The sequence below is a fragment of the Megascapheus bottae genome, chromosome 14 (assembly GCF_031878675.1).
Source record: "Megascapheus bottae isolate mThoBot1 chromosome 14, mThoBot2.hap1, whole genome shotgun sequence".
Taxonomy (NCBI): Eukaryota; Metazoa; Chordata; class Mammalia; order Rodentia; family Geomyidae; genus Megascapheus; species Megascapheus bottae.
In genome coordinates this window covers 25,277,833-25,292,334 of record NC_143522.1, presented here as the reverse complement: position 1 = coordinate 25,292,334, position 14,502 = coordinate 25,277,833, and the positions used below count along the sequence as shown (strand labels likewise).

The following is a 14,502-nucleotide window of genomic DNA, read 5'->3' as shown; positions in this document are numbered from 1 at the left end:
GTAATCCTAGCTACTCAGGAGGCTGAGAGCTGAGGAATGAGGTTCAAAGCCAGCCTGGGCACTAAAGAACCCAAGACTCTTATCTCCAATTAACCTCTAGAAAATGGGAAGTGAGGCTTGGCTCAAAGGTAGGGTGGTAGCCTTGAGCTGAAGAGCTCAGTGACAGCGCCCAGATTGAGTTCAGGCCCCAGGACCCACCAAAAAAAAAAAAAAACAAGACCAGAGTAATCAAGTACCTTTCTTGCTACACTTATGTAAATGACTAGATCAAATTTAATGAGTCTAGATTTATTTTGTAATTTAATCTCACTTTGGTCAAAATGGAAAATATAAGCTTTTGGGTTATCAAATTGAACTACTCATTATCTCTGAGCTAGGTTTGACCTCTTTGTACACTAAGTTCTGCCATCATTCCCATTCTGTCAGTAATTAATAGATCCACATTCTTTGCCTTCCTTATGTGGCATTAGCTGAGGAAGGAAACCAAATTGCCCAGCTCCCTATTAAGACTGAATAGTCTTGTTTCCAATCCCTACAAGCTAAAGCTTTAAAAGTTGATATAAACTTCAAAGGACTTAAGAGTTTTAGTCACTCAGTAAGTTCACCATTTACCCACAGTTTTTCATGCTGTGCTTGGAAATAACCAAAACTGTGACAGTAATAGCTTCACCACCATTACCTTCTCAATAAAAAAATTACTTTAAATAGTCTCACCTCACCATCTAAAGACTCTTGTAGGCCAGAAATCTAGCAATCTTCGCAATCTTCTCACCTGATGGCCTGGGGACTTGGAAACTAGATCTATGGTCTCTTCCAACCATCAGTTTTTTTAAATGTGTTTCCTCACGTCATAGACACTTTTTTGCCTCTGCAAGTCTCTTATTTCATAATTTCTAACCTGAAGCTTTACTCCACATCAGTTTATCTAGGTTCTTTTTTTGTGGGTGACATAGAAGGGTGGTTCCAGAGGAAGAAATGTAATAAGGATCATTCAAATCCCCAAAGCTAGTACCAAGATTATTTTATTTTATTTTATTTTTTGCCAGTCAGGGCCTAAATACTGTCCTTGGACTTTCTCAAGGCTAGAGCTCTACCACTTGAGCCTCAGCACCACTTCCAGCTCTTTTCTATATATGTGGTACTGAGGTCTTTGTGCATGCTAGGGAAGCACTCCACCACTAGGCCAAACTCCCGGCCCCACCAAGATTATTTTAAAGTAAAATATTTAGTCTAAGAAAGAAGCATAAAGAAATCTTACTTGGACTTCAATGTTTAACAAGAAAAAAAATCCTGAAAATACACCTCTTCAGAGGGAATTTCCGATAAATTCAGCTGCCAGGCCAAAAAAAAAGTTTTTGGCAATCTCCATTAGCATCAAAAAGGAAACAAACAAATAAACAAAAAAAAAGTACCTTCCTTTAACTTCTTATGTGGTCTTTAAAAAAGACCAACAACGAAACCCTATTCATCCAGTTTGGTATATAAATATTTTATTTCTGGCTATTCATTTAGCATTCATCTATTACCAGTTAACTTGCAAACACTTCAAACACTGGGCTCAATTTGAAGAATGTTTTCGTCCCTACAAACTATTTTTTTAACTTCTACAATCAGATCATAGCAATCCTTTACTATTCTAAGGTAAATCATAGTAGAAAAACTTATTAGCATAGGCAAAACCCCCAAGAAATAGGAATTTTATATTATATAAAAATTCAGTTTTATAAATGAGTCAGTAGGTGGCACCATCATAAACAGAAGTGTATTTTGATAAATACATAGATCTCTGAGTCCTGAAAATCAAATGAAATCTATTTCTTCAGATGGGATGTGTTCTGTTTTATCCTTAAATGTCCTTTTCTTTTTTAGAACAGCATTAAGCTGAAAATTGCCTTAAGGCTTTTTGAAATGAAACAGAATATCACAAATGAAAATAAAACCTAGAAAATACTTTGGAAAAAATAATAAAACATTTCCTGTATTGCTGCCAAAAAGCGATTCTGAGCATCCTCCTTTACGGATTAGACAGAAATTTCACTGGAATGAAGAATATGGGTTCTTCCCAGCCACACATCTGTAGCCTGTGGTCAGAAGAAAATGAGTCAGAAGCAAGAGGATCAACATAGAGAAACATATTCTACAAACTAGGGGACTGGGGAAATTTTGGCGCAGTTTTGGGGCCTAATCCTAGCATTTCAAATGGCTACTATTAACCAGAATCCTAGGCCAGAGCCCCAAAAGGAAGGAGGGTAACAAATCAGATCGTCACTCAGTCTAGAAATCAAAGGGAAAGATTATTGATGAAAGGCAGGGAAAGAATTGAATATTCAGTAAGACTCTGCTAGAAAGACAAAGACCAAGTATGTCAGCCCCTCCCTCAGGGATACTGACCGTGTCATATGGCAAGAATCAGAGAAGCCGTATTTTGGAGATCAAGTCAGGAGTCATTATGTAGAAGGCCAGCAACTACAGGTAGACTCTTGTCACAAAGACCTACACTTAACACTGTGTTAGGAAATGGAACCATGAGAGCAGAAAAGGAAAAGAAGGATGATTACCAATGGAGAGCTAAGGCAGGACACCATGTTGACCTGGAGAAGTACATGAGCATACAGGGAGAGAGGTGGCATGGTGTCCCTGTACCTGAGCTGGTCTGGGCCTAAAGAGAGTCAGGGTAGGGGGCAGGATCTCCGGGAGCTTGAGAGCTTACAACCCAGAACTGGTAGGTCCGGTAATCTATTATCCAAGTCCTGGCCCTGCCTCTAGGAATTCAGGCATAGCCATCACTGAGAAGTGAGACTTTCCTGCCTCTATCATGAAGATAAGATGGCACCAGCTAAACCCGACTCCCTATCATCCAGCATCCCTACTTTATTACAGCAGCTCCCAGATTATATAGGGACAATAGGAAGAAGTATACACAGTCAAGCAGTCTTAGTCAGATCCCATCAAGGAAACTGCAAGAGTCCCTACCTGGGACTGAGAAAACTGCCCTTTCTCAGGGAGGATGGGACATGTTAGAGACCATCTTCATTTGCTTTAAAGATCTGTAATTCTAGAAGTGAGAGGGGCAAATCAATTCCCATGAGATGACTATTTCTGCTTAGGAGGAAGTATCATTCTGTAATAATCTGCTTTCAAGGCTCTGCTATTCCCAGAAGGTATAAGGCAATGACCAAACACTAATAGGTGTCATTCTAGAGGTCTGAAAGGAAAATGTAAATGCTAGCAGTTGACAGTCTGTTGAAAATATGTTACTCTTACATTAGTGTCTTCAGCCTGAAGAGAGAAGACCAGCTTGAGAGAACACTCTTAAATAACTAACAGGCCAACATGTAGGTTTGAGCAAGAATCTGATCAAAAGGTTAAGCCAAAGGAGACAGATACAAGACAAGACAAAAGGAAAGATTTCAAGCTTTATCCTGTTTGTTTGTTTACTTATCAGCCTTTGCTGACCCAAGTGAAGAATTTGTGTTTTCAGCAAAACAAACCCCAAGTCCCTGTCTTACCACCACCATTTCTGAAAGTATACAAGAAACCACAGAAGTTCTGACAGTGTTTCCACAGACCGCAAGCCAAGAAAGCACTGACTCCTTGTCCATGTTGGTTCCTTCTTAATAAAAAAAAAAAAAATCAGCAATGTCAAGAAAGATTTCCCTAAATTATTTTCATTAATAGTACTTTCCTTTTATTTGTAGCAATTTGTAGGTATTAATAAGATTTAAATACTGAAGTGTCAGGATTAATGAGTACATAGGAAATTCCCATTTCTATGAATAAAACTAGTTCACACTTTGATAACTTTTCCTTATATATTAACTGAAATTAATTTGGCCAGTAATTTACAATAAAATTCCATTAAAAGCAAATATAAAGTCAATGCTCTGAGTTTTTACATAGATTTGTTGTGCTCAGAACTCTTTTTGTCATTTTTTCCTTAAATGTTAAAAATACATCACAAATTCATCTGCAGTTCTTCCCCATCCTAAGCCAGCATCAAAGCACATCTCTGAAAATGCAGTTGCTAAAGTAACATCTTTGATTATTGACCAATGTAAAGAGAGAAAGCTGTTTATCTTCTGAACACATTGCTGTACTTGGGTGGTCAAGGTACTATTTAATGTCTAGTCCTTTCTACCAAGTAGGTCCAACCCAATGGCTGCTACTTACCCTAGCAAATTCCATAGGTTTGGGAAGAAGGCACATGACCATGACGTCAAAGCGAACATCACAGACCGTCTTCAACCACTTGGTAACAAACTGAGGCTTCAGTTTTTCTACCAAGCTTCCAACTTCATCATCCATCATATACGCCGTGGAGTGAAACCACTGAAACACCATGGCCACTAACCGGGCCAGGCTCTCTGTAGGTGTGTTCTCACTGGGCGTGCAGAGGCTCACCTGTGGTAGGCAGAATAGATTCTTTTTCAGCCACTACAAATTTTTTGCAAAATTGTTATATGTAGGCTGGGCCCAGTGGCTCATGCCTGTAATCCTAACTACTCAGGAGGCTGAGATCTGAGGATTGAGGTTCAAAGCCAGCCCGGGCACTAAAAAGTCCATGAGACTCTTATCTCCAATTAATCACCTTAAATCACCAGAAAACCAGAAGTGGCACTGTGGCTCAAGGGGCAGGGCAGTAGCTTTGAGCTGAAGAGCTCAGGGACAGTGGCCCAGGCCCAGAGTTCAAGCCCCACAACCTCAGTACCACATCCATAGAAAAAAGCCAGAAGTGGTGCTGTGGCTCAAGTGGTAGACCTGGAGCCTTGAGAAAATCCAAGGACAGTGCTAGCTCAGGACTGGCAAAAAAAAAGCAATTATTATATGTAAATTTAAAGACAAAAAAAGAGAAAGGGTATTCCAGATAGCCTATTTGAAACAGGCAGTTTTACAAATGAGAGTCATTTATCCAGAGACCGTTTTCCTCCCTACAAGAACAGAGTAGTTACATTTGTATCTCATCAAGATTTTACCTTTCAGTGAAGCATTTTTTGTCCTATAAAATATCTATAACAGGCCAGGTGCTGGTGGCTCATGTCTATAATCCTAGCTACTCAGGAGGCTGAGATCTAAGGATCACAGTTCAAAGCCAGCCCAGGCATAAAAATCTGTGAGATTCTTATTGCCAATAAATCACCACAAAACCTGAAGTGGCACAAAATGGCAGAGCACTAAGTCTTGAGCTGAAGAGCTCAGGCCCAGAGTTCAAGCCCTAGGACTGGTCCATTCATATATATATATGACATAACCTGCTCTGGATAAATATTTCCAATAAGTCCACAGGGTGATATTTCATCAATTTTCAGTGAAAAGTAATCTATATGGCCCGGTGCTGGTGGCTCACGCCTATAATCCTAGCTACTCAGGAGGCTGAGATCTAAGTATCACAGTTTAAAATCAGCCTGGGCAGGAAAGGCCATGAGACTCTTATCTCCAGTTAATCACAGAAAAAGGGGAAGGTGAAACTGTAGTTCAAGTGGTAAAGTGCTAGCCTGGAGCAAAAGGATCTCAGGAACACAGAGCTCAGACCTATAGTTCAAATCCCAAGACTGGGCAAAATAAATACATAAACAAACATCCGTATGTATTTCAGTTCTAATACATACAGTTCTATAGTGACAAAATTTATGAAAGAATTTTATATCAGTAATAATTTTTTTATATCTGGAAGCTCCAGTTTGACACATTAAGATAAAAAATTTTAAGCATCCATCCATTCATTCATTCATTCTGAAATCATCTTTTATTCATCACTGTAGCAAGGTCCAAAAATATAAAAATTAATGAAAGCATGGTCCCTGCCTTCAAAGAGAAGTAGTAGCCATAGCATCACAAGCAAAACATTGAAATCAACAACTAGATCCCAATTTAGAAAAAAAAAAAACTTTTCATGAAACCACATGTAAGCATAAAAAAGATCATTACTATGAAGATTTAATCAATTTTGCCGACAGGCACTTTGTTAATTTCAGTATTATTACAGTATCTGACTTTGTTACCTGGCATATTGTATATACGCTCATTTGTTTATTTGAAATAGGAAAGGGAAGGAGGAAAACAAGATGATTTGGAGGGATGGGGGGAGGGAAATTGGGACAAAAACATGAGAAGGGGTATCAATATGTGAGAGGTAATGCACCTTCTATCTGGTGAATATAACTGTAACTCCTCTGTACATTACAATTTTAAAAAAAACATTGCTGGTTTAGAGCCTGTGTGAATCCTGCTTCCCTCCCCCCCGCCCCCCAAAAAAGGCACCCTGGATTCTGGGGTGGGATTTGAGAATTGCTACTTTTTAAATTTTGTTTTTTATTTTTTTTTAAGTAAATCTCATTGTAACCCAGGGACGACAGCTACTTCCTCAGAATAGGTAGCCCCACTCTAAGAGTAATTTTTCAGCATTTACTCCTTTAAAAAGAATAGGACAAATTCCTCATCAGTGCAATGCTGGACTGAGAAACAAAAAGAACAGAACAGTTCATTTTCTTTTTCTTACTAAGAACCATATTCCAAATTGACTGAGCAGTCTCTGGTCATGTTTATCATCGTCCTTGTTATCAAAGTCAGCATTATCCAGGGAGTGGTGGGAAGATGAGAGGCCCAGCTGCCGCCGCTTATTCAACTCATGCTCCCGTTGCTCAGCATGGAACTCTGCTTCTTTCAATAAGCTGGCAAGAAAGGGTGATTTCAAGTTAGACGAAGGACAAACCAGAGCCCAGAGACCTATTCAGAAAAATGCGCTCATGGTCAGCATTTCAAGTAATTCTCATTCCACTTCATACAAATTACTCCACGAACCTTAATCTTATTTTCTGTTTTATACCCCATTCCTAATTCAAAGATGAGCAAACTGAGGCACAAAGAAGTAACTTCTGCCCATCAATTTTAAACGAGTTGAACTACTGCCTTTGACTTCTGGTTCACCTCCACTGACGAGCAATACTTTTTGTACCTACCATGAAGCTATGTGAAAAATAATTCTACCTACCAAGGAGAATGTGAGCTGTTAGGGCCCTGATGCGGGGGGAGAGGGGGAATAATATTCACTATATAGTATTCAAAGGCCAGAAAATAGGCAATAAGGGCTTCTTTTTAAATGTGCTAGAAAGTAATAATTCTTAAAAAAAAAAAAAGTAATTGTTGGCAGGGTTCAGCAAACACTATGTACTGTTAGTATTGCAATCTATTAAAGTATCATGAGTTATAAAGACCATTTAACCAATAAATACATGTCTGCTGCTGAACCGCCCTAAAAAAGTAAAAATATATAGGAAGAGCCAAACACCAATGGCTCACAGCTATAATCCTAGCTCGCCAGGAGGCTGAGACTGGAGGACAGCCTAGTCAGATAAGTCCAGGATTCCCTTATCTCGATGTTATCACCACAAAGCTAGAAATGGAGCTGTGATTCAAGTGGTGGAGTGCTAGTCTTGGGCAAAAAGGTTCAGGGACAGGGTCCAGGCCTGGAGCTCAAGCCCTAGTAGGAGTACGTGCACACACACACACACACACACACACACACACACACACACACACACAGGAAAAGCATAATAAGCAAAAATATCAGTTACTGATAAAATGTAAAAAAAAATGGAAGCAATCTAAATATGAAATGATGGGAAAAAATCAAGTTATAACCAGATAGTATTATGCACCCATTAGAAAGTGACAGATGCAGAACTTCACAACATGGAAAAAAAAACTAATTGCATGTGAGATCCAAGAGAACCACAGATTCTGCCATAACCGATGTATATGTATATAGTATATATAATTCATTTGCATAAAACTAGATCATAGCTATAGTTGGCTGAAAGCCAAACATCATGATGTTGATGATAGCAGAAATATGGCTACTTTTGCTTTGTTTTTGTGGGGGGAGGGGGAGTTGTCTGTGAAAGGGTTTAACAGTTTTTAAATTTCTACTATGTATCAGTTGCTGAGATAAGAGAAATAATCCCTCCTCTTAAAACTTTGGCTTATTTATTTATTTGGTTTTACAAAATCTTGCCTCCTTAGGTATCATACAAGAAAAGAACAAGTCCAGAGATTATCATTTCAAACACTTCTTTAACTATCTTCTAAGAGAAGGGGCACATTTCAAAACCCATCCTAACTCGTTCAACTTAAGACTTACCTCAATATCACCTTAGCTGGGGCTCTGCCACACCTCACTGCTCATAAACTGATACTTTGTTCCTATGGCTTTGCCTGGGCTTCTGGCTGAGGTCATCATCCCTCAATCTGGCACCGCCCTAACCCTGATGAAGCCCTGGGTCTCTCTGCTCAGTGCTGTGAGTCCCTGCGCTCAGCGTTCACCACGACTGTATACACAGTTCCTTCTGAGCAACTGGAGGACACTTCTGTCACCCAAGAGCTTAACGCAGTGTCTGACACATAATTATCATTCAATAAAAATATGTGTATGGGGTTGGGAGCATAACCTAGTGGTAAGACTGTTTGCCTAGCATGCATGAAACCTTGGGTTTGATTCCTTGGTACCACATACACAGAAAAAGCCGGAGGTGGCTCAAGTGGTAGAGTGTTGGCCTTGAGAAAGCCCAAGGACAGTGGCCAGGCCCTGAGTTCAAGCCCCAGGACTGGCCAACATATACATACACACACACATATATGTACGTATGTATACATATATACACACATATACGTATATATGTACATGTGCATATATATGTATGGATATATATGTGTGGATTCAAACTATACCATGGCAGCACTGTTACACTGAGGGCATCTGAAGCTGGATTGAATTGACCCATCCTAGCATGGAAGAAGCTCAAAGCCAAGGTGTGTCTTTGGGGCATGCAGTAATAAACCATGGTTACCTGATCACAGCCTCTACCGCACAGACCAGCTCCTCGGCGCCGCACTCCCGTGTGTTGATGGGGGGTGGGGAGGTCTGATAGAGATGGGTCTCCGAGGAGGCCCCCACCTCATTGCTGTGATGATTTGAGTGGCATCTTTTGCAGTACCGAACAGGTCTGTTGCCGTGACGACCGCAGCACCCTGCGGAGAAGCAGGTAACGACTGCTCTTCTCACATGCGAACTGCAGTTCTAGAAGCAGAAGGAGTGGTATCAGTTCACACACACTGCCGAGAGGGACTTGGCTTAAGAACTGGAGCAAAGGGAAACTTCAAGGGCCCTTAGAAGGAGCAGTGCATTTCAAAAGTACCTCCACGTTGCCCAAAGGCAAGTTAGTCTCTAACCAGTTAGGTTCCAGTGAGTGTTAAAAATAAAGGTGAGATGGCGCAGTGGCTCAAGAGGTAGGGCAGTAGCCTTGAGCTGAAGAGCTCAGGGACAGCACCCAGGCCCAGAGTTCAAGCCCCATGAACGACAAAATAAAATAAAGGTGAGAGGTGTCTTTTCCTAATGAGAGGGATACAAATAATGTAGAGGTTGGGGTAACTGTGTTGGGAAACCAGGAAATAAAAGCGATTCTTTCTGGATTATCAACCTTACTGTGTGAGGAGTTTTCAACAGAAATATAAAGGAAAAAAATTAGTATGGTGCTCCAGAAAGAACATAGCACAAACGAGACGCAATGGCAGGCTCCATTCCCCCAGTAAAGTTTTTCACAATAATTTTTTTCACCACTGGAAGAGCAGATTTCCACTGCAGTACATCTGTCCTTGTAGCATCTAAGGACAGGTAGGGATGATGCCTCTCCACTCCCACCAACTGTCATTGTGTGAAGACCTACAGAACACAGCAAGGACACCACAGGGACATACCAAAGCACAGGGAGAGCCACTCACAGCAGGCATGGAAATGCTAAGAGTGAATAGCCCAAGAAAGGTTCCTCTGAGTGCAGAGAGCTCAGGACAGAGCTGCCCTGCCAAGAAGTAGGCAGCAGATGCAACAAAGAAAACTGAGGAGCTGTGGGGACACCCTGACGCGAACAAAAAGACATGTTAGTGATGGGCCCAGACACGTATGCTTTGTCAGCCTTTCAATAATGCTTAAGGGAAGTGAGCACCTCAACAGAATGTAAATCCTAGCCTTCACCAGCTCAGAGTTTTGTGAGGTCTTTAGAACCTCTGTGACAGACATCTCTGGTGGAAACAAGAAATAAGACAAGCATAAAGCCTCCATTAAGATAATGGCAGTGGGCTGGGAGCTGGTGGCTCACACCTGTAATCCTAGCTGCTTGGCAACTGAAATCTGAGGACCATCATTCAAAGCCAGCCAGGGTAGGCAAGTCTGTGAGACTCCTATCTCCAATCAACCAGAGGTGGCGCTGTGGCTCAAGGGGTAGAACACTAGCCTTGAGCAAAAAAGGTCAGAGAGAACTCCCGGGCCTGGAAGTCAAGTGGTAGAACTGGCACCACACACCTGTGGATGTGGGGGAGGTTGATGGGCTATGGAATGTGAGAAAGGAAGGCAGGCAGGGAGGGGGGAGGGAGGGAGGACAGTGGATTGAATTGCCTATGGGAATCACCATCTCAAAGCACAGCTTTTCCACTTTAATTTTAGCACAAAGACACCAAGTTTAGATATTAATGCCTGAAGAAAATTCATTTTTTACAACAGGACTCAGGTCAACAAACCATGGAAGCAAAACACAGATATAGGCCATCATATTTTTATAAATAACAGTCTCTCAGTCTCTTCAAACATTTGTGTGTGTGTGTGTATTATATATATATTATCTTAAAGTATTTTTCTGTTATTTTCTTTTTACCAATTTTTTTTTTTAGTAGTACTGAGCGTTGAATTCAGGGCTTCAAGCATTCTACCTCTGAGACATGCTTCCAACTCCATTTTTGCACTGGTTATTTTTCAGGTAGGACCTCACTTTATATCCTGGCTAGCCTGGACTTAATCTTCCTATTTGTGCTTTTAGCATGCCTGGGGATAATGGGCCTATGCTTCTCCAACTATAGCTATGACAACAACTGCATTTCACTGTGCCCAGCAATTTGCTGAGTTTTAGTCTCTTACTTTTTTCTGCCCAGGATAGCCTTTTGGATTATAGGCTTAGACCACCATATAATTTTGAAAAAACAAAAGTCATTAGTTAAAATAAATGTGATACTTGTGTGAAGATACACTGTCATTCTTTTTTCATAAGCAACTAATATTTATTGAAATCTTACATATGTTAGATACTGTAAGAAAGTATGCAGTATTCAGTAAAGTATTAGAGGTATTTAGTATTTCACTGTAAAGTAGAGTCTTGTTAGATGATTTTTGTCTAACTGTATGCTAATGTCATGTTCTGAGCCGTTTTAAGGCAAGCTATCATACTTGATAAGTTAATTATATTAAATTCTTAAGTCAAAGAAGATCTGTATTCCAACTGAAATAGATCACAGCAGATGAAGATGATAAACCCTCTTTATCTTTCACTTTTGTGTTGTTTTGCTTGTTTACTGTTTTGGAAGCAGAGTCTCAATGTAGCCCAGGTGGGCCTGAGCTCAAGATTCTCCTGCCTGGATGTGAGATTACAGTCTCTTCATCTTGCACTGTGTACATAATTATGTATAGAGAAAAGATTGCATAGACAAAAGATCGTGGTAGAGTAAATCTAATCAGAAATTCTTGCCACTGATATAACCAGGAAAATCCCATTTCCCCTTTCTGGAGTCTGGCTGACCCTGAAAACTGCTTGAACACATGCAGGGCAATAGAAATGACGTTGTGTAACTTCTGAGCTTCTGTGACAAGGAGCCTGGCAACTTCCTTCCCTACTATCTGTGAACACTGCTGCCTGTGGACAAGTCTAGCTTAGCCTCCGGGACAAGGACACAGTTCCTGGAAAGCGGTAGCGCGTACACCTCAGTCATCCAAACCAACCACCTGACTGAGCTCTGGCCTGCGACAGGCTATGTGCAAGTGACACCATCTGGTACTAGCCAATCCCCAGTGCTCCTGGCAGAGTTCCTCAGAAGATCTGCCTCACTGTGCATGGGCCAAACTGCTAAACAACAGAATTGGGATCAAATCACTGGTAGTTGTTATTATTCACTGCAGTTTGGGGTCATTTGTTTTACAGAAATAATGAACTGAGACAGCCTTCCAAAGGTCCTTACTCATGATCAACCTCCCTTAAGTCTTAAGTCATTTATACGAGGTCCTTATAGGCAGTAGAGCTGACCAGACCCCAGGTATCTCAACCCATGAGCCAGAGTTCTTTGGATGATATCGTGCTACCTTCTCTTATACTTTACAACGACTAAAGCAAGACACGGATTAGACAAACTGTACGAAAAGTAACTGAAAGGAATTTTAAGGAAATAATCTTTAGCTAATTATCCCATTCAACTTACATATAAAATAATATTTTCAATTTATATTTGATTGTTGACACATATATTAGAATATTTACCCTGCACTTAAAAATGAAGATTTTTTTGGCAGAAAAATAAATCTTTAACAAAAATTAAGCTCCATTAATTTCCCTATAATTCAAACCTTTGCAAAATTAGACTCCTATCTAAGATTACACATATACCTTTATTTTAGATTACTTAAACACATGTGCATAGGATGAGTGAACAAAAGCAAAAATAAAAATGGAGACTATTTGAACATCACAATCTTACATACTAAATTATTTCCTTTCCCCTCCACAAAACTAATGACATGTACAAACCACAAAACTATGGTGCAAAAATGAGGCAAATGGTGATGAATGAATTTACATATACACAGGCAACCACACCCCCACACAGAAGATAGATGGTTGCTCTTACCTTTTTCTGACATATAGCAGATATTTCAGCTGTAAGGGGAAGGACACAAAATATCAACAAAGGAAAAAAGCCTATTTTAAACAAGGGCAACTGTGAAGGGGAATAAAAACAACCTTAGTAACATAACCTCTAGACTTGACCAAAACAGGTTTGGCTCATAAATTGCCATCTAGTTTGTTGGCCTCTATTTTCCCTCAAAGGCATAAAGTGTTCTTTCTCAATCTGATAATGATTTCAAGTTTCAGTTGCAGGTTCTAAAATTGTCCCTTAGTTTCATATCTAATTCTACTTTCTCAAATATGACTAGAAATTACATTGTGTTGAAGCCAAACAACATTAATTTTACCTCTTCATTTTACAGAAGAAGAAGCTGAGAGCGTTAGGCAAGCAATGGCAGAGATGTGCCTAGAGCTAAAGCCCCTGGATACCAGTTTGCTGCTCTGTTACACAATGACACTGGCCTGCTACAATATACTTAAACCATCAAGAAAAGATGCTTTACTATAGCAAAACTAAAAAGAAAAAAAAGACCCTATAACCCGACCTACTTATATTTGAACTATCAATTTATGTCAGTTTTAACAAGTGTGAAACAGCTACACAGTTATGTAAGAGGAGGTAATTCTCAAACGCATGAGTAGACTACCAGGGATAAAGCTGTCTAACTGCTATCTACTTCCAAGACCACTTTTAATGGATGCATAAGAATTTGTTTTACACTGGAAAATCAGTTATTTCCATGGAAATCGATCCTTGAGAGTACTTGAAAGTAATTCTTCCAAGAATCTATTAACATTTCCCTTGAAATAATAAGTGCTCAAAAAATGGAATGACACTTTATTTATAGGATGGTCTCTTGTGCAAATATCTTCCAAATCCTATCTGGAAATCATGAATTAGTGGGTGCCAAACCAGTGAAATGTATAATTCATTTCAAAAACTCATTATATATAACTATTATTTGACAGTTTGATACGCTAAACTTATATCTTAAATACTCAGACTACTGTCATATTTCTAGAAAACTCAGTAAGTTAATCTCAATTCTTTCAAAGATGAGGCTCATCTGGAAATGATCATCAAAATTCAGACACCCATCTCATATTTTAGAACACATGGTCCTGTAGTCCTAGCTACTTGCGAGGCTGAGACAGCAGAATTGATTCAGCCCAGAAGTTGAAGGCAAATCTAGGTAACTCAAATAAGACTATCTGTTAAAAAATGAAAAGTCATTGTAGTGTAGTTGGTAGGTAGAGGCCTACCTCAAGCCAGCCTGAGCCACAAGGCTAGACCCTGTTTCAAAAAAAATAATAAATGGAGGAGGAAGAGGAGGAAAAGGATTTTAGAACTTCATAGCCAGTTTTCTCTCAAAGCATTGGAAGTCCTCAATTTAAAGAGAAAAGCATTTACCTTGACCCTAGTTCAGCCCAAATCTTTCTAGCTAACCTTCTGTGAAATGAGAAATGTGAAAAAAAGTCTCTTTGAAGGAGAGGAAGTATCACTGTTCTACAGATACCAATCACTCACTAAGTCTCTTAAGACTGAGATGTCTTAATATACAGAATGCTACACTACAAGTGTGGTGTGCTACACAAAGTGGTAGTGTGATTACTAGCAGCTAAAGTTCCTAAATTATGTATATCAAATGTAAATGTCAGGCTGGGACTGTAGATAGCTCAGTGGCAGAGTGCCTGCCTTGCATACATGAAGCCCCGGGTTCAATGCTTGAGTACCATATAAACAGAAAGAGCCGGAAGTGGCAGCTCAACTGGTATATCGTTAACTTGG

The 14,502-nt window shown here is 39.9% G+C and overlaps 1 protein-coding gene across 1 annotated transcript in view; it reads right to left on the bottom strand.

Moving 5' to 3' along the window:
- Unc79 (unc-79 subunit of NALCN channel complex) overlaps nucleotides 1-14,502 on the bottom strand; it is a 218,645-nt gene that overhangs the window by 108,566 nt on the left and 95,577 nt on the right. Inside the window, exons 11-14 of the mRNA XM_090344746.1 lie at nucleotides 12,715-12,743; nucleotides 8,844-9,073; nucleotides 6,497-6,668; nucleotides 4,171-4,401 (exon numbers count right to left, since the gene is read on the bottom strand). Coding sequence (XP_090200872.1) covers nucleotides 4,171-4,401; nucleotides 6,497-6,668; nucleotides 8,844-9,073; nucleotides 12,715-12,743 — 662 coding nt within the window. The remainder of the gene's footprint in view (nucleotides 1-4,170; nucleotides 4,402-6,496; nucleotides 6,669-8,843; nucleotides 9,074-12,714; nucleotides 12,744-14,502) is intronic.